The sequence below is a fragment of the Platalea leucorodia genome, assembly GCF_965183815.1.
Source record: "Platalea leucorodia genome assembly, chromosome: 22".
NCBI classification, from domain to species: Eukaryota; Metazoa; Chordata; class Aves; order Pelecaniformes; family Threskiornithidae; genus Platalea; species Platalea leucorodia.
The window spans coordinates 6495029-6519666 of NC_138844.1; the positions used below are offsets into that span (position 1 = coordinate 6495029).

General features: G+C 65.7%; 1 protein-coding gene across 2 annotated transcripts; it reads right to left on the minus strand.

The window, feature by feature from the left end:
• Window positions 1-4887: 4887 nt before the first annotated feature.
• Window positions 4888-24136, minus strand: JUP (junction plakoglobin). Of its 2 annotated transcripts, none has more exons than XM_082331887.1 (15): window positions 24053-24136; window positions 13727-13959; window positions 12464-12714; window positions 11653-11891; window positions 10964-11165; window positions 10241-10385; window positions 9847-9950; window positions 8276-8614; window positions 7715-7870; window positions 7430-7549; window positions 7095-7245; window positions 6836-6957; window positions 6502-6541; window positions 5979-6147; window positions 4888-5726 (listed from the first exon to the last, which is right to left on the minus strand). In XM_082331887.1, exons 2-14 carry the CDS (start codon window positions 13950-13952, stop codon window positions 6002-6004), a joined length of 2241 nt encoding a protein of 746 aa, XP_082188013.1. In that variant the 5' UTR covers window positions 13953-13959; window positions 24053-24136; the 3' UTR covers window positions 4888-5726; window positions 5979-6001. The 2 variants fall into 2 exon arrangements, with proteins under 2 accessions (XP_082188013.1, XP_082188012.1); XM_082331886.1 differs by having other exon boundaries at window positions 12464-12717.
• Between the last annotated feature and the right edge of the window lie 502 nt (window positions 24137-24638).

Genomic DNA, 24638 nt, shown 5'->3' on the forward strand with positions numbered 1-24638 from the left:
ACACCCGCAGCCCCACAGCCCTCTGCTCCACGGCACCGGGACCACCAGACCTAGGCGGCCCAATCCTGCACCGTGCTGCCCAGAGAACAGCTCCCCAGCCCCAAACCCGCAGACCCTCTCCCTCCCCGCTTCTCGCCAGAGAAAGAAGGGGACCCACCGTACCAAGGTGCCGGGCTGCCGCTGCCCCGCTCCCCGCGCTGCCGCTGGCTCCGGGGAGGGAGCCCGGCCGGTGAGTCAGCGCTCAGCCGGGGCTGCCAGAGCCCTGCGTCTCCTTCTGGCCCAGCTCCTGCACGTACATTAACTCTCCCCACAGGGGACCTTGTTCAGACAGGCGTGAGCAGCTCCCATCGCCCCAGGACCCGGGGACTTGCCCCACGGGGCTGGCGGGGAGCTGGGCGAGAGCAGGACGCTGGACCCGGGACACCAGCCGGTGGTGGTGGGCCAGGAGAAGCAGGGCCCTGGCTCAGCCCGCGCCCAGGTGCACGTGCAGACCTGTGCTCGCTGCTCTCTGCCCTGCCCCGATGCCGTCATGCAGCTCCTGCCCGGGCGCCTCCCTGCCTGCGCAGCCTCGCGGCGGGGCTGGGCTGGACCCGAAGCCCCTTCCCCACCCTGCACCCCGGTGTCGATGCTCAGCAGCAGCTGAGCGGCGCTGGGGCGGCTGGCCTCGCTCCGCGCTATTTTTTCCCCTCAGCTGCTGTGGCAGGAGCCTGGGGCTGGGGAGGGGAGGCTGCGGGAGCCAGGAGCTTCCCCAAGTGCCTGGGTCGGGGGGCTGCAGAGCAGCAAGGCCAATGTGTGGGGAGAGGGCGAGGGCAAGGTGGTGGCTCAGTCCTGCTGCTGGGATGGGGGTAACTGCAGTCCTGCCCTGCCCCAGCCCAGGGGACGTCCCCAGAGGGGTCTCGGCAGAGCCCCCCCGGGCTGGGGCTGGGAACATCCCTGCTGTCGTGCCGGGAGGGGTACGGACACGGCCAGGCTGCGGCTCCCACAGCCCCGCTGATCCCACCCCGATGCTCAGGCCGCCCCAGGAGGCAGCATCTGCCTGAAGCACTGTTCAGAAATGGGTCTCTCCCTGCACCCGAGGCCGCCGGGGGACGGACTCCTGCCCCAGCAGTTCACCCTGCGTGCTGCCTGGCTTCCCAGCCGGAACGGGCTCCCCAGCCCGCAGCTCAGCTCCAGCGCCTTTGCTCTGTCGCGACCCCCGACACCCGAGGGCAGGGCTGCCGCGGACCTCGCCGTGACTGACCACACCATGGGGTTCATGCGCCCAAGGGGCTGAGCCCTCCGTTCCCTTCCCCCTGCAGAAACATCCCCAGCAGCGTCAGCCTCTTCCCGCAGAGCAGGAAAACCCTCCCTGCTCCCGCGCAGGCTTCCTGGTTCAGGCACCCGGCACCGCGGAGCGCAGCCGGGCCCCAGCCGCTGCCACCAAGCCCCCTCCCCAGCAGCCGCTGCTGCGGCCAAGCCATTCCCCGGGGCGCCCGGGACCCCGTCCTCGCTGCAGGCCCCTGGCCGCTAACACCGAGGGCGTGGGAAATCCCACCCGGGTGAGGGGCGAAGTCTTCGGCAGCGAAGCGTGGAAATGTGTTACGGGTATCGGAGCCCACGAGTGGGAGCAGGGCTGTGGGGGGAGCCGAGAGCCGGGAGAAGGGGCGAGACGAGGCAAATTCGCTGGGGGGTTCCTGTGACACCCCCGGGGGACTGGCAGGGACCGGCTGGGCATGGCCCGGGGCTCGCCCACCGGGGCTGCCCGGGGACTTGGGGTGCCCGGGGGAAAGCGGGACACCGGGGGGAGCTGGAGGCACGGGGCACCCCATGACAGCGGGGACCCGGTGCGCCCTGGAGGGGCGGTGGGATACCGGGAGAGCCGGGGGCTCGGTGCACTGGGGGATGCCGGGGGGCCATAGGTCTCAAAGCAGTGGGGAGTCCCGGCTCTTGGTGCGGGGGGGGTCCCAGGAGGCAGCTGGGGGTCCCAGGTCTCGGTGCAGTGTGGGGTCCCAGAGGGCGGCAGATCTCCGTGCACCGGGGGATGCCAGGGGGTCCCAGGTCTCGGAGCAGCGGGGGGTCCTGTGTCCCGGGGTGGCGGGGGGTCCCGGGGCGGCGGGGTGCACTCACCGCTGGGCGCTGCTCCCGGCTCAGAGGCGGCGGCGGGGCCCTCGTACATCGCTCCCGCGGCCCCGCCGATAACAAAAGCCGCTCCCCGGGCAGGTGCGGAGCACGGCTGGGCATGCCGGGACCTGTAGTCCAGCCCGCCGCCTCCCGGGGTGCCCCCCCGGCCCCTCCCGGGGGATGCAGCTCCTTGGGGGACCCTGCCAGCGGCTCCCGGTACAGGTGTCCTCTGATTCCGCTTCCCCCCCAAAATCCTGGCGGTGTCACCCTCCCTGGGGGTCTTGGGGTGCTCAGTCCCAGCCCGGTGAGGGGACTCCAGGGTGGGCGAGGGGCACATCCCTGCCTAGGGCATGGCCGCGGGACCCAGCACCTCTGGGGGGCAGATGATCGGATCCGACACCGAGAGCATCCCTGATACCCGCAGTGGGGATGGGTGCCAGCCCCGAGAGGGGCTCCAGACCTGGCACAGCCAAAGCCCCAGCCCAGGGCACACAGGGCTGGAGCCCCACGTCCCACATCCACCCAACACGGATGCTTGGGTGCAGCAAAGCGCTGGCAACTCTGCTGGGGTCCCTGGGGCCAGGGGCGAGAGTTGGCGCAGGATGGGAGAAGGAGCGCTCCATCCGCTCCTCTGAGTCACCCTGGGGACCCCCCCGGCAGGGCAGCACCCATGGAGACGCAGATCTGGGCGCACGAATGCTGCCCCACACTGCACAGCCCAAGCAGCAAGGGCTGGCCTGGCTGGGCCGCCTGGTCCCCCCCTGCACAGGGGGCTTATTCCCATTGCCCGTCACTGATCCGCCTCTTGTTCTGGCAGCGGCTGCAGCTGGGCTACCTGGCCCCCAGCCTCACCCTGCGAGCCGCTCCGGCCCCGCTGCCCTCCGGAAGCGCGCTCGGCCCTGCCGGGGCGGCCCGGAAAGCAGCTGTTGTTTTGCTCGTCCTGGTCCTGGCACGGCCGTGGCAGGAAGCGCGGCCGCATCCCCGCCACACCGGGGCTTGGCCGCGGCTGCGGGGCTGAGCTCAGCGCAGGATGTTCCCCCGAGCCAGCGGGACAGCACTGGAGCCCGCCCCGCTTCCCAGACCCCTTCCTGCTGCCTTTGTCCCCAGCTTGCTCCTGCCCTAGCCCAGCCTGCTACTGGGACCGTCCGGGGCCGACTATGGCACGCCAGCGTGGACATACGAACCTTCACGTCCTCCCACGCTCTGCAGCAGCCCGGGCACCGCGCGTGGTGGGCACCCACCTCCCTGTCCCGTCCCCCCCTCTGTGGCCCAGCCAGGCACCGCAGCAGAGCTGAGCGAACACGCAAAGACAGAGGGGTTGACGCCGACAGTGAGCAGGAATGGCTGCGACTTTGTTCCCAGCTCCCTTTGATCACGTCCCCCCTCTCCCCGCGCTGGCGGCAGCCGTGTCGGGCTGATTAGCGTCCTGCCAGTGGCTGCGCAGAACGAGCTGTGCTTGCAGAGGTGCTCTGTGCAGGCAGAGCTCAGAGCTGGGGGTCGGGGACGACGTCCTGGCTCTCCGGCTGCCTCCCTGGGTCACGGCGGTGCGTATCTCACCGAACTGTTGCAGCAATCGCAGCACCCCGAGCCGCTGGCACAGCGCAGACATCGCTGTGTGACCCGACCCCCCTCTCCAGGTCCCCCACCTCCGCCCTAGGAGCCCCCATGCCCCTGGCCGTCCCCCGCAGGGTGGATGCACGGAGCAGAGGTACAAACCCGCCAGGGACGGGGGCGTGGGCATCCCGGGGCCAGCCGCGTTTCACCCTTCCATCCCCCAGCACGTACACCCCAGCAGGCAAAACCCACAGCCCTGCCCCTGCCCGCAGCCTCGCGTGGAGCTGCTGCAGGCCAGCTCCTGCCTCCAGGCTCTGCCTGCACCTTCTTGCCTAAAAAGGTGCCGTGGAAAAGCCCAGGGCATCTGACTGCCAGCGGCGGCTGTCCCTGGCCCCGTCCCCACGCTGAGGAGGCCACCAAGCAGATGGGCGGCCCTGAAGTTGGGGGTAACTTTGCGAACAGTTTCCACCTCCCAGCGTGATCCCTGCCTGGCGCCGCTTCCCCGTCGCCGTCCCCAGGCGCAGCTGCCGGAGTCAGCGTTTCAGCTGAGAATATTTCCTCCTGCCATCTGTTCCCGCTATGAAGCCAGGCTGTGAAAGCAGGCAACTAGGTTTCTCTGAGTAAATCACTTTTTTTAACCTGGCCTCTCGCGGCTCCATCCAGGCTTCACTCCAGCAATCAGCAGGGCTCGCTCCCGACCGGCAGTTTATCCCCCAGAGCTCATTAAAGCGAGCTATGCACAGCAGCAGAGAGGAGATGCCGGTGACGCTGCCTAATGAACAAACATCTTAATTACTGGGAGTTTTTACCTCCTGACAGAGCAGACAGACACCTGGACGGAGACGGCATGCTAACGACCCAGCACAGCGACGGGCGAGGGAAGGGCTGGCGACGCGTCCGGGTGCAGGGCTGCCGGTGGGAGCTGCTGCCGGTGCCACGGGGCTGCGAGCGGGTGGCCTGTGCCTTGCCGAGCATCGTCCCCGAGGCACAGGGAGGGGCCCAGCCTGCTTGTGCCCCCCGGCCGCCACCTGAGCCCTCGGCCAGGCGGGTGCAGAGCGTGGGAACGAGCTCATCCGAGGCCACCAGCCCCACGGGAGGGAACCGCCAACGCTTGGCCCAAGGAGGGCGATGGCCACCTTCGCCCCGGCTGCCCCAAGGGGACTCGCTGACCTTCCCCGGCTGACAGAACAGGCTCAGGGCAACACGGGGCTGGGGGGGTTATTTTATTCTTTGCTTTGGTCTATACAAAAACAACTTACAGAAATAATAAAATCTTCCATTCCTGAACCACACTTCAGTAACTGTCCATCCCTTTCTGGTGGAAGCATTAAACCACCATCAGATCCAGAGCCTCTTTTAAAAAATGCGTTAGATAAGGGAGGAGGGGACGGAAACACACCACTCACCAAAAAGAAGGGAAACGGGTTAAAATGTGCAACAGAGATCAGTACAAGGACACAGTTGCTAATGCTGGAGTCACTCCTCTATGGGTACTGGTAGGATAGGCAGGTACGCAAAGTCAGCTCCCCAACGGCTGATCGGAAAGAATTAAACCGCAGACATCCCGATGGCTAAAACGAAGGTCCTGGGACACGGCACCCTTTGGTTCCAGCAAACTCTGGATTGGCCTGATTAAGTTAGAGTTCGCAGAAAGCAAAGGGTTTTCCCGTGTTAGATTCCTTTCCTAGAACACTAACACGCAGAACAAATAGTGGGGAAGTTAGAAAGCACGAACTTAAAGATGGCAAAAGCCGTTGGCACCATATTAAAAATAAAAAAGAAATATATATTCATAGAAAAGACTATTTTGCCAATGAAAGGTCGCTAACGGTGCAGGGCTTGTGTGTTTTAAAGCTTCAGAAACAGTATCTTGGATGCTGGACGCGGCAGTAGGTGCTTGAAGCAGTCCCAGGAGGAAGGACCTTCTCCACAGACCCACAGCGAAGAAAAAAAAATCGAAAAATAAAACCTCTCGTGGGAATGGAAAAGTTTGTCTTCTCAGGCACTTCTGTCTCCCAAGTCCTTGCGAATACTCAGCTCTGGGGCCACCCTCTTCTGTATGGAGAAAACACCTGCACGCGGCAGAACAGAGCTCCGTTACTCGACCGAGGCGGGGTTTGGAGACCAGAGCCCAGCGCCCCCAGAGCCCTGGGGTGATGGGGATGGCGACCCGCAGCAGCACCAGGGACCCCACGGCAGCATCAGGGACCCCACGGCACGCCGGCACCAGCAGCCAGCCCTGCCTCCCCCGGCCGCCCGCCCCGCTCCGGGGCCGAGCACGCCCCCGATAAGCGCCCGCACCCCAGGTACACGCCAGCAACTACCTGGTGGGGGGCTGCGGGGAGGGTTAGGCGAGCATGTGGTCAGCGAAGGGCGCTCGGACGCCGTCGCTGTAGGCGTCCATGGGGTAGTCCCCGTCCATGTCCATGTGCATGTCGATGGGGTCCAGGGGGATGTCACCCGAGTACATGGGGCGGTAGCCAGGGTCCAGCTCTGCAGGGAAGGGATGCGGCAACCTCAGCTCCCGCCGGTGAGAGACTTCTCCAGACCTCAGCCACCCTCCTGGTCCCCCCGCCCGGGGCAGCACGTGGCACTGCAAAGGACACGAGGGCCACCCACCTGCCCCAAGCCTCTGGGCCAGCCCAGGCACGCAGGGGAATGGCTGCACGCACTTCCCGGGGAGCTGAGCATCCCGCTGAGCATCCCCAGGCGGGCCGGGCTGGCATTTTGCTAGCAGCCACCCAAGAAAGGTTTTAAAACCAGCCTGGTTTGCCGAGATAAGGCAACTGCCCCATCAGAGCACAGCCCACGGGGGAGCCCTGCAGGAAAAGCAGGCGCCATACTCACCATCCGAGTAGGGCTCGTTGATGGGGATCATGCTCTGAGCCTACAAAAGAAGGTGACACAATTGTAGAGGGGATTCGTGCTCACGTGTGCACGATGCTCAGGGGCTATGTGGTGCCCAGCCCTGTCCCGGGTAGCAGGTACCGCGACCCAGGGCTGCCGGAGAGCCGAGGCCACAGCGCATCCACCCGCCGCCTCCCCTGGTTTGCCCATCACTCCTGTCCAATCTCTGTCTGGAGGCGGCGGTGGAAGCTTTTGGAGGCAGGACAGGCCGTCCCAAGAGGGCCTGGTTTCCCCAGGGAAAAGGACTCGTCTCCGCGCCCAGCGGGATGCTCACCGCCTCCCAGGCTGCCGGGTCGTGCTTGAAGAGGGAGTTGGTGAGCTCCACGGAGACGCGCTTCCTGTAGTCGGGGTTCTTGTCCTCCGAGATTCGGAAGAGCACGGCAGCCGCGTAGGTGGCTGCAGGGGAATGGCGACAGCCTCAGCTCCCGGTGCCGTGAGGCACTGAAGCACCAGAAGACCCAGAGCGGCTGCAGCTGGGGCGATGCCAGGTGGCGGAGAGCCCCCGGCACAGGGCCCGGCACGGCGGCACTCACCCGTCCCCTCGTTCCTGGAGTGCAGCAGCTCCATCAGCGGAGCCGAGGCCCCCTCTGCATCAATGGCATCTGCCGCCTCCTTGTCCTGGGCCAGCTCACACAGCACGCCAGCCGCCACGCGCTGGATGTTCTCCACCGGCGAGTAGAGGAGCTGTCAGGAGAGATTAGCGGCCATGTGAAGCAGCCAGGGAGAAGCTGTCGTGCTCCTGCCATGGTCTGACACGTACAGGTGCCACCAGCCGAGTGCTGCGGCCCCCTGGCCCCGGCACCGCGGGGCTGTGCCAGCCAGCCGGGAGGTGGCAGAGCGCAGCCCCCACGTCCCCCCAGCCCCTGACCTGCACGAAGAGAGGGATGGTGTTGAGGCGGAAGATCTCCATGCGGTTCATGGGGTCCCGGGCCAGGATGTGCAGTGCCCCTGTGCACCCCTCCACGATCTCCTCCATCTTCACTCCGTCCTGCCAGGGGACAAACGCTCAGCCGGGGCACCCCACATCAGGGCACGATCACCCCGAGCGTGGGCACAGGCTACCCCCCAGGGACAGGTTGGGTTTTGGGGTGCCAGGCTGTGCCAGGAACGGGGCAGAGGGGCACCCCCAGCAGACCCTGCCGCAGGGACTCACTGTGTAGGGCTGCTGCGTGCCGGCTGCTACGTGCCGCTGGGCGTCCTGGTGAGCCTTGACCAGCAGCTGGACCAGGCGGGGGATGACGGCGGCCTCCTGGAGCGGGGCATGGTTGGCCGGGCATAGGGCCAGGTTGCGGATCAGGCCTATGGTAGCCTGGAGGAGCGAAGTGGGGAATGAGAGATTCATCTCAACCATGGATCAGAGCAGCACGTGCTCCCCATGGGACCCACCTCCCTCCCCGGCCTGTCCCACCCCGTCCTCCTCCACGGCACAGGCTGCCTTCAGCTTCCTCCCACACCGGATCCAGCCCCCTCCCCGCGGGGAGGCCGGGGCGAGTATCGATTCCAGCCCGCACGAGCCATTTCCTCCATTAGCTGCCGTCAAGGATGCCGCCCTACGGGACCAGGGCTGCGGTGGCAGCAGCCCGCCATCGCTCCGTGCACAGCACCAGCTGCAGACCCCCTCAGCAGCACATCCCACCACGGGCCAGCAGCCGGGGGCTCGCTCGAGCCCAGCCACTGGCTTCTTCTGGCCCCCAGCATCCCCCCAGCCCCTTACCTTGACCAGTGGCCACTGGTTGGGCTGGTTGAGGAGCTTGACGATAGCGGGAATGCCGTAGTTGAGCCGCACCGAGTTCTGTGCCATCTCAGCCTCGGGGTGCCGGCTGGTGAGGTGCCGCAGAGCGCAGACAGCCGGCTCGGTGATGTCCTCCTTGTCGCCCGCCCGCAGGATGGTGTGGATCAGGGCCTCCACCCCATTCGACTGCGTCACCAGGGTCTTGTTCTTGCTGTTGTTGCAGGTCAGGTTGGAGAGGGTGCCAGTGGCACAGGTCAGCACATTCACGTCATCGGAGCTCAGCTGGTTCACCAGGATCTTGAGGACGCCGTCCAGGCCCTCCTGCGGGAGCAAGGACAGGAGGTCGGACCAGCCCCCCCGCAGCCGGATCCAGGCTCAGCCAGCGGCTGGGCTGCAGCCCTGTGCCCATCCCCTGTGTCTCCTGCCTGGGCACGGGGAGCCAGAGCTGCTCCCCCTGGACAGGCCGGACACCCAGCCTCGGAGAGGAGAGGCCCCTCCTGCAAGGACGGCTCCTACCATCGCAGAGAGGATCCAGCCCCCAGCCGTGCTCTTCCTCCCAGACCTGGCACCCTCTCCCCTCGAGACCCAGGCTTGCATGGCTGCCGTCGCCGGAGCTCGCACAGCCCTTGCTGCAGACCCCGGCCCCCCAGCACCCCACGTCCTGGCCCCACACGCCCCCCGGCTCTGCACAGGCCAGCGATAGCGGAGAGGCAGCGTTTGCGCCTCCCACACTGCGCCTTTCCCCGTCCCCCTGCAACCAGAGCTGCTTCTCCGCGATGCCGGCATGGCATGAGCAACAGGCGCTCTCCACGTGCAGCTTTACTTAAGAGTTTAATGTCTCCAGCAGCTTTTCTCTGCTGGGAAGTGCAAACAATGCACCCGCCAGTGCTCCTCGAGCAGTCCCGGGGTGACCCCGGTCCCAGCCATGCCGGCAGGCAGCCAGCAGCGGGGCAGGAAGGAGTTAAAGGCACCATGGCCGCATCCCCCTCTCAATCCACAGAGCCAGGGATGGTTACAGGCCAGCCCAAATAGTTTCCACTCTGCATCAGGCGCTAATCTGCACAGAGAGGCGGCCCCAGCAGACGGGGGAACGCATCAGGAGGCAGCAAAGGGCTGGGGAGAGCAACCCCAGAGCAGAGCTCGGGACCACCCTCGCACCGGCTGCCAGGGGCTCCCTGAGCCAGAGCAAGCAGCAGCCCCGGCGATGCCCCGCTGAGCACGTGAGGAACGGCCAGAGGCCTTGGCCCCCGCCGGGGACACGGCACGGGCGCTGGCAGCCGGCTGGCAGGGGAAGGGCCGCGGGCAGTACGCAGCCTCCCGCCACGCCAGGTAAAGCCCTGCTGCAGCGGGGCTCGGGCACAGCTGGGCATCCCCTCCCTCTGCCAGGCAGGCGCGCTGCCACAGCCCGCAGCTCACAGGGCTTGGAAACGGCACGAGGACGCTGCTTCAGATTCAGCTGGCGCAAGCAGAGGGCGAGGGGCAGCCCGGCAGCTGGAACGGAGAAGCCTCCGAAATGCTGCGTTGAAGCACGACTCAGGGTCCCGCAGACTCACCTGTTTGGTAGCCACGTCAGAGAGGTTTCGCAGGGTCCAGAGACAGTTCTGGACCAGCCTGGGGCTGGAGCTGGTCAGGTGCTTGCCCAACGCCTGCATGCCGCCTGCCGAGGAAGGAGACACCAGCCCATCTGTAAATACCCAAAGCTGCCCCAGCAGAGAGGAGAAGGGAGAGACAGCGGGTCTGCGTGGCACCGCCGACCGATGCCTCCAACGCACGATGCAGCCTCATGGCTTAGCGGAGGCTAAATGCGGTGCGGGAAGCCAGCTCCCGGCCGGCCGCCAGGCCAGATCCTGCCCACACACGGTGCCAGGAAAGCACCTTGGCAGCCTTTCAGAGCAAGACTCCTGCCGTGTGACACCAGCTCTGCTGCAGCCCCCCAGCCCCTCTTACCAGCCTCAACGATAGCAGGCTTGTTGCTGGGACACACCGACAGCACCTTGAGCACCCGGCTGGTGGTCCAGAGCAGCTTCTCGTAGTTGTAGCTGCGCATGATCTGCACCAGGGCCTGGGGTCCTCCGTTGGCCAAAATAATCAGCTGCAAGACAGAAGGGCCAGGGTCAGGGCGTGCGGCAGCTCTGGGACCACCACTGGTTTCCCCAGCTCGCGCCAGGACTCACGTCAGGCAGGAGGTCCAACCCCTTGGCACGCCCGAGTGCTTCGGGTCACCCCTGCCGGGGCCGTGCACTGCCACCGCCCCCCGGCCACCCCGGCCCTGCGCACCGGGGTCCCGTGCCCCGCGCCGCAGGCAGGACGGGCAGCGCCCACCCGCCCAGCTAGCGTCAGAGCACGTCTGGGGACCGAACCTCCACGCCAGGCTGGGACGACCAGGGCGTGGGAGGAGAGGAGCAGCCGAAGAACAAAGATAGAGGCACTGCCTGGAGCAGCAGGGGGAAGAAACCCAGCCGAGCCGATCGACCAGCCAGACTGGGACAGTCTGCGCTTTCGGGGATGCTCAGCTGCTCTGCTGCTGGCTGGGGCACACGGGCGGTGGGAGCTCCCACCCCTGCGCTCCCGGGCTTCTGTCTGCAAGGAGCAAGGTTGGGCAACCGACCCCTGCCTGCCTCCCCCGGCAGGACCCCGCGCCGTGGGGCAGGCCAGGCTCCCCGCGCCCACCTTGCTCTCCTGGTTCCCGTAGGCGAGGAGCTGAAGGCAGTCGGTGGTGATTGCCAGGAACTTGGGGTTGTTCTTGTTCAGCAGGGGAACCATCTTCTGCAGGCCGTCGGCCAGGCGCACAGCCATCTTGGCCCCTTCCTGGTAGAGCAGCAGGTTGTGCAGGGTGGTGATGGCGTAGAAGAGGACTGACTCGACCGGCGAGCTGCAGGCAAGTGGCACAGAGCCACGTCAGTGCAGGCAGCTGCCTCCAGGCTGCCAGCGGAGCCCCCAGGACTGCCCCGAGCGGGACTCCCACCCAGTGCCCTGCAGCGGAGCCGGTGCGAGGCCGCCATGCCGCACAGCCCTGGGGCTGCCCTCCAGGAAGGGACAGCTCCTCCTCGGGGCAGAGCAGAGACCCCACGGTCTCCATGGACCCTTGTCTCCACGGTCAAGGCAGCACGGGGGACCGCTCCCCTCCTCCTGCCCCCACACTGGCTCCAAATGCAGCAAACCCCCGGGGCTTTTGCAGGTTAAAAGGCTGAAGGTCTCCCATTCCCTTGTTTTGGTGTCAGAAGGAGGACCCACATCTAGGGGCAGCACGAGCCCTCCCCTCCTCTGCCCCCAGCCCAGGCACTCGCCCGGCTGCCAGCCTGGGAAGGGACCGCTCGGCTCTGCCGTCCTCTCGGGACCCCCTGCCCGCACCCCCGTACCTCAGCATCCTGACAAGGGCCGGGATGCCACCGGACTTGAAGATGGAGAGCAGGCCCTCGCGGTGGTGCGAGAGGTTGTGCAGGATGCTGGTGGTGCAGCGGGCCGTATCCAGGTCGCTGGTGCTCTGCATGGTGCGGACCACAGCCGCCACGATCTGGGGCGACTGCATCAGGGCACGGCGCGACGCCTCCTTCTTGGAAAGCTGGTTGACGATCATGGCCGCTTTGCTGACAACCACCTGGGTGGGGAGAGAAGCCGGTGGGTGGGAGGGGGTCCCGGTGCCACCCACTGCCCATCGCAGCAGGGACTGGAGGGATCCCACTCTGCTGGGCGAGAGCTGGCCCGGGGCTGCCGCGCATCGTGCCGGGCAGGGCGGCGCTGGAGCGGCAGAGCTGGCACAGCCAGCGCAGGCGAGGATTGCTATTTTTAACAATCCTCATCCACGTTGCTCCAGGAGCTACGCTGCATTTTGCAGCAGCAGGCAGCATACGGTCGGGTCCACGGAGCACAGGCGTGCTGCAGGGAGGGCAGGGGACGGGCAGGGGGAGGGCAGGGGGGGCTGGAGCACCGAGAGCCGGCAAGAAACGCTCAGTGTCTGTGCAAGGCCAGGGCAGGAGAGCTGGGCCAGGGCAGCAAGGGCAGGCTGCGGAGATGCGGGTGGGCAGAGGTGGGCTCAGTCCTGTTGCGGCACAGAGGTGACCGCAGAGCTTTGCCAAGAGGCAGGAGCTGGACGGCGGCCACGGAGCCCCGCGAGGACGGGAGCCGGCTGTGCTGCCCAGAGACACGCGCAGGGAAACCACGCGTCCTTACCGGGTCCTCATCATTGAGCAGCTTGGTGAGCTCCGGGATGGCGCGGGTGGCCAGCTCGGCGTCATCCTGGTAGTTGATGAGGTGCACGATGGCCGATTTCAGCATCTGCGAGGGCTCTGCCAGGCGCTGCACGTTGGTCTGCTGCCCCTCCAGCTGGGTGGTGATGAGCAGGGAGCGGTCCTCCACCGTCTCGGGGTACATGGCGGCCCGGACACGCTGGGCCCGGGTCATGGCCAGCTGAGCCTCCATGTCTGCTGCAGGGGGAGATGGGGAGGCAGCGTTAGACTCAGGCTCTCTCCGAGGAGCACTCCCAGCCCTGCTTTCCAATTTCAATTAGCTGAGCCAGAGCTTAGCGCACCAACACCGGCAACGTCAGCAGTCCCAGCACACTCTGCAAGGAGCCGGTGCTTCAAAGTGTAAACAGATACGACAGCGCAGAGATAAGACAACACTCAATTAGGGAGCATAATTAGGCAGTTGTCACACAAGGTCCATTAATTAAAAAATAAAGGATATTTGCAACTTGGGACCAGCTGGCTCTGGGTATTAGGAGGACACGGAGGCCTTCCCCATTAAGGATGCCAGAACAATTGCGACCCAAGGGGCAGAGATGCTCCAGCGGCCACCCACGGTCCCCACCTCTGCGGCACAGGGACCGCACAGGGCTCGGGAGGGCTCGTCCCTCTCCCCAGGGCTCTGCCTCCCCAGGGGAGCTGGCGATTAAACTTCCCAGAGCCCATCGCTGACAGGGGAACAGCAGAGGTGAGCAGAGCAAACCAGCTCTCTCTTAAGGGATAAAGCCGCGGGAAGCATCTCCTTTGGCTTTGGGGGCTGCGTCTCCTCCTGCTTCACCCTCGCGGCAGTGGGAGAAGATGGGCCGGCCAGCATGGCTTTACGGCACACGCCAGCAGCTCCGCCAGCCGCGCTGAGCCAGGCTTCCCGAGCGGGCAGACAGGCAGCAGAGCAGACGGCCGATCCGTGGGCCGGGATCAGCTGTTCCTATCTTGAGCCAACTCAGCGGCGCGCTCGGATGTGTGTGCACAGCTCAGCACCGGTGCGGGCTGGCTGCGCGCCGCCCCTACGCAAGAGCCTCTCGGCACAGGGAAGGAGGACAGGAGGGAGCATATTTTAGGCAGTAACAACTCCCGGGGTGTGGAAGGCAGCGTGGAGGAGTGCCCAGAAGGAGCACGGCTCGTGGGGGGGCAGAGGAAGGCTGGAGCGGAGCAGCCGAGCTCGCCGACATGCCCGGCCCCACAGCCCTACCTTGCGCTTGGCTCTGGCCCTGGCTCCCTCCCTGGCAGTAGCTCGTGGTGGTCGTCTTCTTGATGGTGTACTGCTTCCCGTAGACCTCGTCATCGTCCCCGAGGCACTTGCTGCTGACAGAGGGCACCTGGGTGTTGACACCGGAGTGGATGCCCGAGTCATAGGTGTAGGTTTGCTGCCACTCCGTCACCTTGATCGGCTGCTCCATCATGTTCATCACCTCCATGGCTGCTCTGCGGGGCAGGGAGGGGAGAAGTCACGCCTCTGAGCCCAGGTCGCCGCAGCACCCTGCTGCCCCTCTCCTGCACCAAACCGTGGCAGACCCCAGCGCGGCAGCCGGCCCCTGCGCAGCCCACGAGCAGATCGAGCAGATCGCTATCTGCCCTCCTCCCCCACGCGAGATGAAAGGCAGCACCGGGATGCGGAACCCACAGCTCAGCACTTTGCTGCTCGTGTTCAGACACGAACCGCGGCTGCAACCGGCGCAGACCGCGCACGGCTGGCTGAGCCGTCAGCCAGCGCCTGCTGCGCAACGCCGTGTCTCGCCGCCTCGGCGGCAAAGGTGTGAGCAGGCTCTGCCCGGCGTGGAGGGACCCCCCAGCCAGGCCCCCCCTGCTCCCGGCTCCCCCAGCTGCCCACGGGCTTTTTAAAGACCAGTTTCCAGAGACAGGACTTGGCAGAGAGCTGGGGACAGCCACAAGGCCGGAGCTCCAAGAATAAAACAAACCTTTTTAGAAGCCCTCTGGGACACTCCTAAAGCACCTAAAAATAACGAGGCAAAGCCACCAGCTCGGCTCTCCTGCGGGTGCTCAGCACCACAAGCGCCCATGGCGTGGTCCGGGGCTGGGTGCTCCCTGTGCTGAGCATCACGCCGTGGCTGCACGGTGCCAGGACAGGGCAGCCCAGCACATCCCAAAACTCAGGACAAGCCAGCCGAGGTTGCTTGCGAACAGGGCTGGGTTTCCCTCGTCTTTAATTTGGGGAACGCAGCGGGAGGGAGGATGGCTCAGGGATTAACCCCTGAGCTCATCGGGGCAGGCAGACGCTGCAGGGCTGTGAGTCACCAGCCCCGCATCCAGCCCCCGGCACGGCCAGGAGGGGAGGGATGGCTGGAGGCAGGCAGGGATGGAGACAGTGCCCAGCCAGCCCTACCGCCGCCAACCCACCGCCCAGGCACCCGCCGGATTCCTGCCCCTTCCTCCCGCCGCACAGGAGGCCGCGCAGGGGCGGGGATGAGTCAGAGTTTCAGAGGCGATAAGAGGCGAAGGGAGCAGCTGCCAGCCGGCACCCAGCATCGCTGGGCGCAGCAGCAACCACACATCCAAACAGAGGCATAATTACCACCTCCACCAGCACTGATTCATGCAGCAAGCAGGACCAGGGCAGCCATGCGCCCCTGGCTCCGCTCCAGTGGCCGGCGCAGCTCGGGGCTCGCAGGGACCCGCCAGGCTGGTGCAGCAGCCTCAGGCCCCAGCACCCTCCTTGGGGGAGCAACGGGAACGGGGGATGAGCCCCCCGCCAGCCCCCCGCCACACCGGCAGCTGAGTCAGGGCGTCGGGTGGTGGCCGAAGACGCGGCTTGCGCGGGGCGGCCCGGCAGGGCATGGCGCGCATGGGCTTGGCGCGGCTCGCCCCAGCGCTGCCGGCTGTTCTCAAGGAGCGGCCAAGCTCTCACCAGTGGCACAGGCCGGTGCTCACAGGGAAAAATCCCAGCCCGGGAGAAAAAAACCCACTTGCTCCCAGGGAATAGGGGCTGGGTGGAAGGCAGGAGCCCTGCCACGCTCCAGTCTGCCCGGCTAGATGCATCCTGCATCCCACCATGTCTGCCCCCACCACCTTCCCGGAGCCATTGCAGGGCACTGTCCTGTCAATTCAATATTTTTTGAGCTGTCAAGCAGCAATCCGCAGACTAAGTACTGCTCCGGCTTTAATGGGTTGTGCATAATGCATGTTTATAAGGCAGCAAGAGAGGGACCCACTAATGGAGGCCAGCGGGGGCAGATCATTCCCAGGCACGGGCGGGAGCTGGGGTTTCCGCTTGGTGCGGCAGGGCAGTGCGTGACGCACGGCGCCGGCAGCGAGGGGCGAGCCCGGCTCCGCTCCCCACCCCGTGCCAGAGCAGGGTTCGGCCAGGAGAGCCCCTGTGCTGAGCCAGGAGTGCCGCACACCCCCGTCTGTGTATTCATGAGCTGTTGCATCGGTGTTTGGGAGAGCCAGTCCTCCCAGCTGGGCCACCCTGGCCACGGTGGCAGAGCCTCCAAATTGTATCAGGAAGCCCGAGAAAAGCAATGTCAAATCACACCCGAGGAAGCATGGCGTGCAGGAGAGCGCTCTGCTGGCACCGGCGGGGCAAGCTGCTGCGGTGCAGGAGCTGGTGCGTGCCATCGCACATCCCAGCCGGGAGCTGGCGTGCAGAGCCCCGGCAGCAGGGCTGCAGCCAGAGGGACCCCGGCACCCCAAGGCCGACCCTGGAAAGCTGCCCTGGACACGGCAGGCGAGGCGAGAGCGGAGTCGAGGGCAGGAAAGCTCCCTGCACCACAGCGCGGGGTGTAAGGACCCCGAGCACCCACCCCAGTCAGCACAGGGACCCCCAGGCAGCAGGGAGTTGGAGCTGGCAGGAGAGGCTGGTGCTGCCTGCGCCGTCAGTCGACCGGTAACGGCTGCTCTACAATTTACAGGCATTTGACAGGCACTTAATTTTTCAAACCTCCATGGGTTCAGCTCAGACACTGGCTTCTTACAGAGCCCTGCATTATGCATGAGCCACCCCCCCGCCATCCCAGAGACATCAAAAGCCTGCAAAACTCCTCAGAGCCCAGACGCAGGCTCGGGTGATCGGCCCCAGACAAGCTCCAAGCAGGAGAGGGGGTCCCAGCACCGTGTGAGACCCGTCTGAGCACGGCACCCTGCAGCACGGGCAGAGGGGCCACCAGGGATGGGTGTTACACAGCTCGGGGGAGTCTCTATCCCCAGGAGCCCCCCAGAAGGGACCACAGGTGCCTCGTTAAACACAGCCTCCATCCTTCTCCAGAGCATCACCCCGCCAGCAGCCAGCAAGGCCGGTGGCACCCAAGGTGACGGAGCCAGTGGAGCAAACATCAGACACTCCAGCGGCAAGCAGTGACATTTTCTGAACCCTGTGTTAAGCATCCTCTGCTCATCACTCAGCGAGGGCCCGACGCCTGACACGAGCTTCTCCCCCATCCTCCATGGCTGGGCTCTGTCCCTGGATGCCCTCCCTCCCCTTCCGTGGGATCAGAGTGAGGCGGGTGGTCCCCCAGGCAAGGGATGCTGCGGACCCCCAGGCCTGGGTTCACCTTCAGCAGGAGCCGTTCACCAGCGATGCTCTTGCTGGTGAACGGCTGCAGCGGGGCAGGACCCCTGCCATCCCCAGGATGTGGCAAAGGGGAGGACAGCGGTTCACGCAGGAGGGAAAAGCCGGGGGTATTTGGGGCACATGTGAAAATACCTGCCCCGGAGGGGTCAGCTGTGAGCACGGGGGATGCTTGGGTGGGCTCCAGCCCCCTCCATGCCCAGGCCTGTTGGTAGGACGACTGCTGCTCAGCCCAACCCTTATCTCCCTCCTACCGGGCTGTTATCAACCAGTGCAGTACCACTGAGCCCCGGGCTGAGCCCCCCTGCCTGCACAGAGCTGGGACCCCCAGGAAAACAGGCCTCACTCCCGGGAACAGCAAGAAATCCCGCAGGAAACTGTGAGGCAGATGGGGGGGACCCCCCAGAGGGGACAGCAGGTTTAGGGGAGCACCTCCATGGCCCCATGTGGGACACGGGGCTGTGCAGGGGCTTCAGCCACCCCCTGTGCAAGGGAGAGTCAGGAGGAGGTTAATCCCTCTCCCACCACTTCCCACAGCCAGGAATGCCGGGGAAGGCAGAGGAAGCTCCCGCGGCTGTAAGGCACCGGCCAGCGGCTCATCCGCCCCCAGAGCCATTTGATCAGCGTCCAGGCGGCATCGTCCCCCCCCCCGAGACACCGTCTGCGGAGGAAGTCTCTGGCAAACACGCAGCCCTGGGCCTGACCAGCCCTTCCCTCCGGCTGCCGGGAGAAGCCTTCAGCCTCACGCAGGCAGGACAGAGCCGACAGACGTACAGCTGAGCTGCCCAGAACAGCAACAGGGAAGCCATGAATGGTATTTCATGCAAAAAAGGCTATTGCCCAGGGACTCCCTGGGGGGCAGCGGTCCCTGGGGTGAGCAGCCATGGCCCCCAGCAGCAGGTCACCCCTAATGAGCAGGCGGGGGGCAGAGAGCACCCCCGCATCCCAAGTCCCAGGCAGGGGCTGCACAGGAGCAGGCACCAGGACCCGGGGCTCGGCGGGTGCGCGAGGCAGCCCGAGCACATCACCTGCGGCCCCAGCCTGCCCTCGCCCCGCGCGGAGCACGCTGTGCTGCCCAGAGCAGCGCGGCGCCGGCCGAGGGGCTGCCGTAGCCCTCCGCAGAGCCCCGTCCTTGCACGCATCCTTCCCAGCCCTGCCAGGAACAGAGAGCAGCGGCGCTGGAGGTGCCCCCGCCCAGCAGCCGCATCGTGCAAGGGGGTGAGCTCGGTTGCGGGAAGCATGCGAGCGATTGTAATTACAGTCACTTAGGCTTTTAAGAAAAGGAAAGAGGCAGTTAAGGCAATTCAACAAATGCAATGCAAGAAAAGACTCTATTTTAGAAGCACTTATGCTACACGCAAGCAATCTCCGGTCCTCCCCGACCGCTTGCCCAGACAGCGAGGCTGGGGGAGAGCAGCCTCGACAGCGGCAGAGCCCTCCTCGGGGCAAGGGCACCCGGGAGAGCTGCACCCCGAGGTCCCCATCACCTGCAAGCCCCTGCCCAGAGGCACCCAGCAGCGACACCATTGCACCGACAGCTAATGAAGCTGGGGCAGCAGCTAACGAAGCTCACGCAGACGCTGCAACAGACCCAGCGCCGTAGAAAATCTTCAATGGTTTTGAAGAGGATCCCTCGCAGGAACGCGCAGCAGGAGGAGGCAGAGAAAGGAGCTTTTCAAGACCTCACCAGCATCAATGGGAAGCGTTAGAGTCAGATCCCGGCTACACGAGCCCTTTCAATGGGGCTTTACAGTGAAGATAAGTGGAAGAATTCAAAGGGGAAGGAGAACGGCTTGAAGTTTAATGAGGAGGAGATGGGCAACCGGTCTCTGGTTAGACAGCAGGCTGTAACGGCAGCCGCCCCAGCCCTGCACACAAAGGAGCTAATGGCCTTTGTTCGTCAGCTCCCACGTCCGGAGCGGCTCCCAGCTGCCCCAACAGCTCTGACAACTTCAGGTCACCGGGGAGGGCAGCGAGGGGTGCAAGAACCGCTCTTCAGACCTGGGTTCCCTCGCTGGAGGAGGCTCTAAAACCCTATTTATTTTCCAGCTGCTCCTGATGAGGTTAAGTTTGAGCTGCCGAAAGCCCCTGCTCCCACTATTCAGGCAGCACCAGGGGTGCCGCGTCCCCCCGAGCACGGCAAGACCAGGCTCCCGGTGGCAGAGGCAGCCCTGGCAGCACGGCGTCTCTGCCACGACCCGCTCCGCTCAGCTGATGCTCTCCATCAAAGCAGAGCACGTTCCCCAAGCCTCTGGAAGTGCCTCGCCTTCACCCAAATTAACAGCTACTGACAGCTCCAGCACACGCCAAGTCCAGGCTGTAATATTTTGGCACTTCAAATCCCCAAATGACAAGGTATTATCCATCAAGTGCTCTCCCGTTGCAAGAGCACGTGCAATGCCGGGCATGACACCCACCCACTTGCAGCACACGGAGGGGCGGCCGAGCCCTCGCACAGGGCACCGTGGCCCTGGGAACCGCCGGGCACCCGGGACTCGTGCAAGAGCTGTGCCAAAGCACCGTCCACCGAACCACAGCTTGGGCTTCCCCGGGGAGCCCCGCTGCCCACACCGCGCCCTGCCGTGCTCCAGCTCGCCCAGCGTTGCCTCCCTGCCCCACGTGCACAGCACTGCTGGGCGCTGGCATGGATCCAGCGGCTCCGTTGTGCCCCGATTTGGGGGCAGCTCCCCCTTGCACAGCTCCAGTGCCGTGCGGGGCAAGCCCCACAGCAGGACCCAGCCCAGGGAGGGGTTTCCCAGGGACATTCACATGCCAAAGACCCATCGCGGGGTCTCTGGCAGAGCATCTCCCCTTGCTGGCACTGACACCACCATCCACGGAGACAGCGGGATCGGGAGGACCCACGTGGGCACATCCCCTCCTCAAAAAAAGTTTGCTGATCTCATTAGAAACGCTGCTGGGAAAGATGGGAACTCGCCACTTGTCCATGGAAAGAAGAACTGGCATGATGCAATTAATCACAATAACTCCATCTGGATAAGAAAAAAAAATAATCATTATTTTGTTTTAAAGAGCACAAAGAACAAGTTGTCCTTTAAGAACATGATAATTGTAGGCTTTAAATTTAGGCTTTGAGGCTCACAGGCTGTTCCCAGCTCCAGTCATGGTGTCCAGAAACACGGGATTTTACCACCTGGCCCTGATGCTGCCAGAGGAGCCGAGGCGGTGGGGAGGGACGCGGGGCTGCTGAGCCCCAGCTTAATTTCTCCATCCAATTGCATTACATCTGTAAAGTTCAGACGCTTCACAAGAAATTATCACCAACACCCGTCAGCACCCGGCCTGTCGGAGCAAGTTAATGATTTGTCACCAGGGCTCTGCCTGCGCGTCACAGCGATTACGGCAGGGCTCCTTACAGCAGCCAAAGGTCTCTCCCCCACCAGCAAAGCACACGGACTTTATCCAGCCATCCACCCCCAAAAGCCACGTGGGACCGCGGCGCATCCCACACCACGGGGTCTGCACCTCCAGCGCCGGAGCGGGCTCCCCTCTGGGAGGGCACTGCTGCTCACTTGCCTTCACCGCCTCCCGCGGGCTTGAGCACCCAGGCGTGGGATATTCGGAAAACACCAAGCACCCCACCTTCACCCAGCCGCCAGCTCCTGCTCAGGTCTCGGAAGGAGCCCGAGGACTCGCTCGGTTCAAACGCGGCGAGGCAGACGTCGTGGGGGAGCCCGACGAGCCCCAGGATCCGCAGGCGCAGCACAAGGCTCCTGCCCTGTTTGCAAAGCGATTTCGGAGCCGAGCGACTGAGGCATGTTGAAATGCCTCCGGGCCTGTCAGCAGCCACAGCAAAACCCATCAGGGCTGGCATATTTAGAAGGGTATTTCAAACCTCTGCCTAATTAGAAACACCTTCTTCTCCCCCCACAGATGTCGAGGAGCCGTGCAGCATTCCCACGCCAGAGGTGGGGAGTGGAGGGGGCGAGGAGCTCTGCCCATTGAGGCACCTGTGCGGCTCCAAAGCCAACCCAGTTTAAGCACAGGCGTGGTGTTTAGCTGCTTAGGTCAAGTTCTAAGACTTCTTTGGAGAGTGAGCACCTGTGCCTTCACAGCCCCGCTGTCCTCCACCGCTTCACCAAACAGCATCCATGGGGAAGGGGGGTAAAACCAACCCTCCCGAAGCAGAGAACGCTGCAGCGATCCAAGGCACCAGTGCAGCCCTGGTGTCCTCCCGAGCTGCCATCCCAGCTGCTTCCACCCACACAGATCGACCTGAGACAGCCCACGGTCTCACGGGACCGAGAGCCACCACCCGAGCCCCGGCTCTGGGTGATGCTGGGTGCCCCACACACCCTGTCTAGGTGGGAAAGCACCAGCTGAAATCAAGGTAAAAGCTGAAGTCCAAGGTAGGCTTGTACTTTTTTAATAGAAATTAAATTTCTTTTTAACTTCTGTTAATTAGAAGCCAGTCTAATTTAAACCTTCAAGACTAGCGCAAGCCTCAGTACAGATGCTGCAATTAAGGTCTTGCAAGTTCTCTGCAAAAAGCCTCCGCTTCCCCAGCTTGCAAAGCGGGGGCCAAGGGCAGCTCCGCTCCCCAAGGCTCTGCCATCTGCGAGCGGCAGAGCGCCCGGCAGGAGCGCGTCTTAAACCCCGGAGATCTGGAAGTGTGATAAAAAGCCAAATCCCGTCAAGTGCTCCCACACCAAACCACAGCCTTGAAGGGAAGCCATCGTCACAGGAACAGCCTCAGCTGAAGGAGCCGTGCAGCTGCACCACAGTTGCCCACCCCAGCTGCTAGAGCTGATTAAGGATTTCAGGTGGGGGAAACAAAGGGGAGAGTTAATGGGATTAGGACAGCACTGAATATTACACTGAAATACAGCACTGGGACCCAAGGGGAAATTCTCCAAGGTCCCCAGCTGCAGCCAAGCCACGAGCCGCCCGCACGGCTGAGGTGGTCGATGCTCCGGGGCCAGCGCACAAATCACTCGCACGCCCAGCCCCAGCAGACCCCCCCAGCAGCCCGGCTCGGCCCCACCGGGACGCACGCGCTTCCTGGAGCCGGCGAGGACACGCCACATCGCCCAGACAATAGACCATAAACACCATTGTCTGGAAGGGAGAGCCCTGCGGCGGCCGCCCCACCTTCCCCCAGCGCCCCGCGAGCCCCCCGAGCACTGGGGACCCACGTCTCCCCCAGCACCCGCACCGGAGCCAGCCCTGGAGGGGAAAACACCCCTCAGCCACCGATGCCAGGAGCTCTGTGCATTCCCATCCTGATGGCCAACTTGTTTAAGCCAAATTAGCAGTAAAATGGGTTTTTCATGACACTTCATGGAAATCCTCCAAAACAATGAACGATTACAGGCTTCAGATATGCAAAGACTGTTTCATTGGGTACCCCACATCCCTCCAGCTGACTCCGATAAAACACCCAGAAGGACACAGAACGGGACCTTCCTCAGCCCCGGTACCGGCTGGGCCGGACACCCGTTTCCCCCCCGCCCCCCCCCCCCCCGAGAGCGGGGCCAGGAGCAGACCCCATGGGCACCGCGCCCGCCCTGGACGCGGATGACAGCCCCGAGCGAACGCCCCCGGCACCGCTCCAGCCCCATCCCCGCGGCAGCTGGCAGGGAGACGCTTCGCCCCCGGCTCCCCGCCAGCCCGATGCCAGACAGACCCGAGAGCGCCGGGTGTCGGGGCTGGCAAGTGGCACCGGTGCCAAAACCAGCACGACGTGGGCTGGAGCAGGAGGTGCAGCGACCGCAGGGACCGGATCCAGCTGGGTCACGGGGCGTCCCTGGCCCCCAGCAGCCCTCCAGCACAGGGAAAGCGGCAGGGAACATCACCCCAGACGTGGGGCTCACCCGGGCACCCCGACAGCATCACGGGAAAGCCGGGGGTGCAGGGACACTGCAGCCTGGCAAGAGCGGGCGCAAGCTGCTGCCTTCGCACCGTGCGGGCACGACGGCAGCGCACAGGACCCGGGACCGTCCCTGGCAGGCGGCCGTGCCCTCTCGGCAGGCATCCACGCTCCTCTTGCGGCACCACGTCTCTCCAAGTTGCTTGTGTGACAACCTACATTTTCCTTCTCCGGGCAACTCCCAGCAACGTTTCAACATTATCCTTTCATCTGTGCTGTAAACCTGATTAATTAAGCTAATCGCTCAGCTAACGCAATTAGAGTGCTCTCTCCTCTCCAAACACCAGACAGAAAGCCAGCCGAGTTTCTCTCCCCCCGTGTTTCCCGGTGCGGATATCCGCCGTCAGCCGCTGGCGGGGGGCTCGGCCGGGAGCCCCCCGACGCTGCTCCATCCCGCGGCGGGGCCGCCCGGGCGACACCGGGCCACCCGGATTCCTTCTCGACCCCCTCGGGCCCCCGGCCCCGGCAGCCTGGGACTCGGCGAGCCCGGCCGGAGGCCAGGGGTTGCCCCCGGCGGGCGAGGGCGGCGGCACCGGGGGTCTCCGGCGGGGCCTCGAGCGGGCGCGGCGGCAGCACGCGGCCACCGGCCGTGACTCAGGGCGCGCCGGCCGCCGCACCGAGCAGCCACGGTTTACGTAAGAGCCCCAGGGCCACCTGGGCGAGCAGCGTGCCAAGGCCTCGCCCGCAGCCCCGCCACCGCCTCGCCCGCCGAGCCCGGGCGGTGCCGGGGCCGAAGCCGCCGCCTGGCAGCGGGGCGCGGGGTCGCAACTTGCGAAGTGGCTGCCGCGGCGCCGGGCGGGCAGCGGGGGCCGGGACGGCCCGGCCGCCCGCGGGGGACTCGCCCCGGGGACCCGCCCGACCGGATCCGCGCCGGCTGGGCTCGGCCGCCGACGGCCGCGACGCTCGCCCCGGCCCCACGCGGGACAAGCGGAGCTCCCGGCTCCGCGCCGGCTCTGCCGCCTGCGGGGAGCCCTGCCCCGGGCGGCGGCGGGACCGACCCGGGGCGGCCGGTGCTGCCCGGCCCGGACACCTGGATCCCCCCCAGCCCCGGCGCTCCCCGGCCCGGCCCCGCCCGCCCGCCCCGGGCCCCGGGCCCCGCTCACCTGCGGGCGGCTCCCCCTGCGCGGACACTGGCGGCCGCCCCGCTCCTGCCCGAACAAAAGGCGAGCAGCGCCCCGCGCGCCGCCCCGCCCCCGCCCCGCCCTGCCCCGCCCCGGCACACGCCCCGCCCCCGCGACGGCGGATCGCTATTGGGCCGTCCTCACGCCCGTCAACCCCGCGGCCGGCCGGGCCCCGCCCCCGCCGGACGTGTTTATCCGCTCTCCATTGGCGGGGGCGCGGCCGCCCCGCCCTTCGCCGGCAGGCGATTGGACAGCGGGGCGGGGTGGGCGGGGCGAGGCGGCGGGCGGGGCAGGGCGCGGCCGCGAAGGGGACCACCTGGGTGACGTCACTGGGCGGGGCGGGGCGGAGTCAGGGGCGGGGTCGGGGCGGAGCCAGGGACCCTCCCCTGGGCAGGGGGCGGGGCCGGGACGTACCTGGGCGGGGGGGGGGCAGCCCGGGGGGCGGGGCCTCCCGGGGCCGTGGGGCGCGGGGACCCCCGCGAGGGAGCCGGGGCACCCCACGGCCTCGCCCCCGCCTGTCCCCACGCCCCTCCGGCGTCACGCGTGGGCCGCGGGCGCCCCGGTCCCG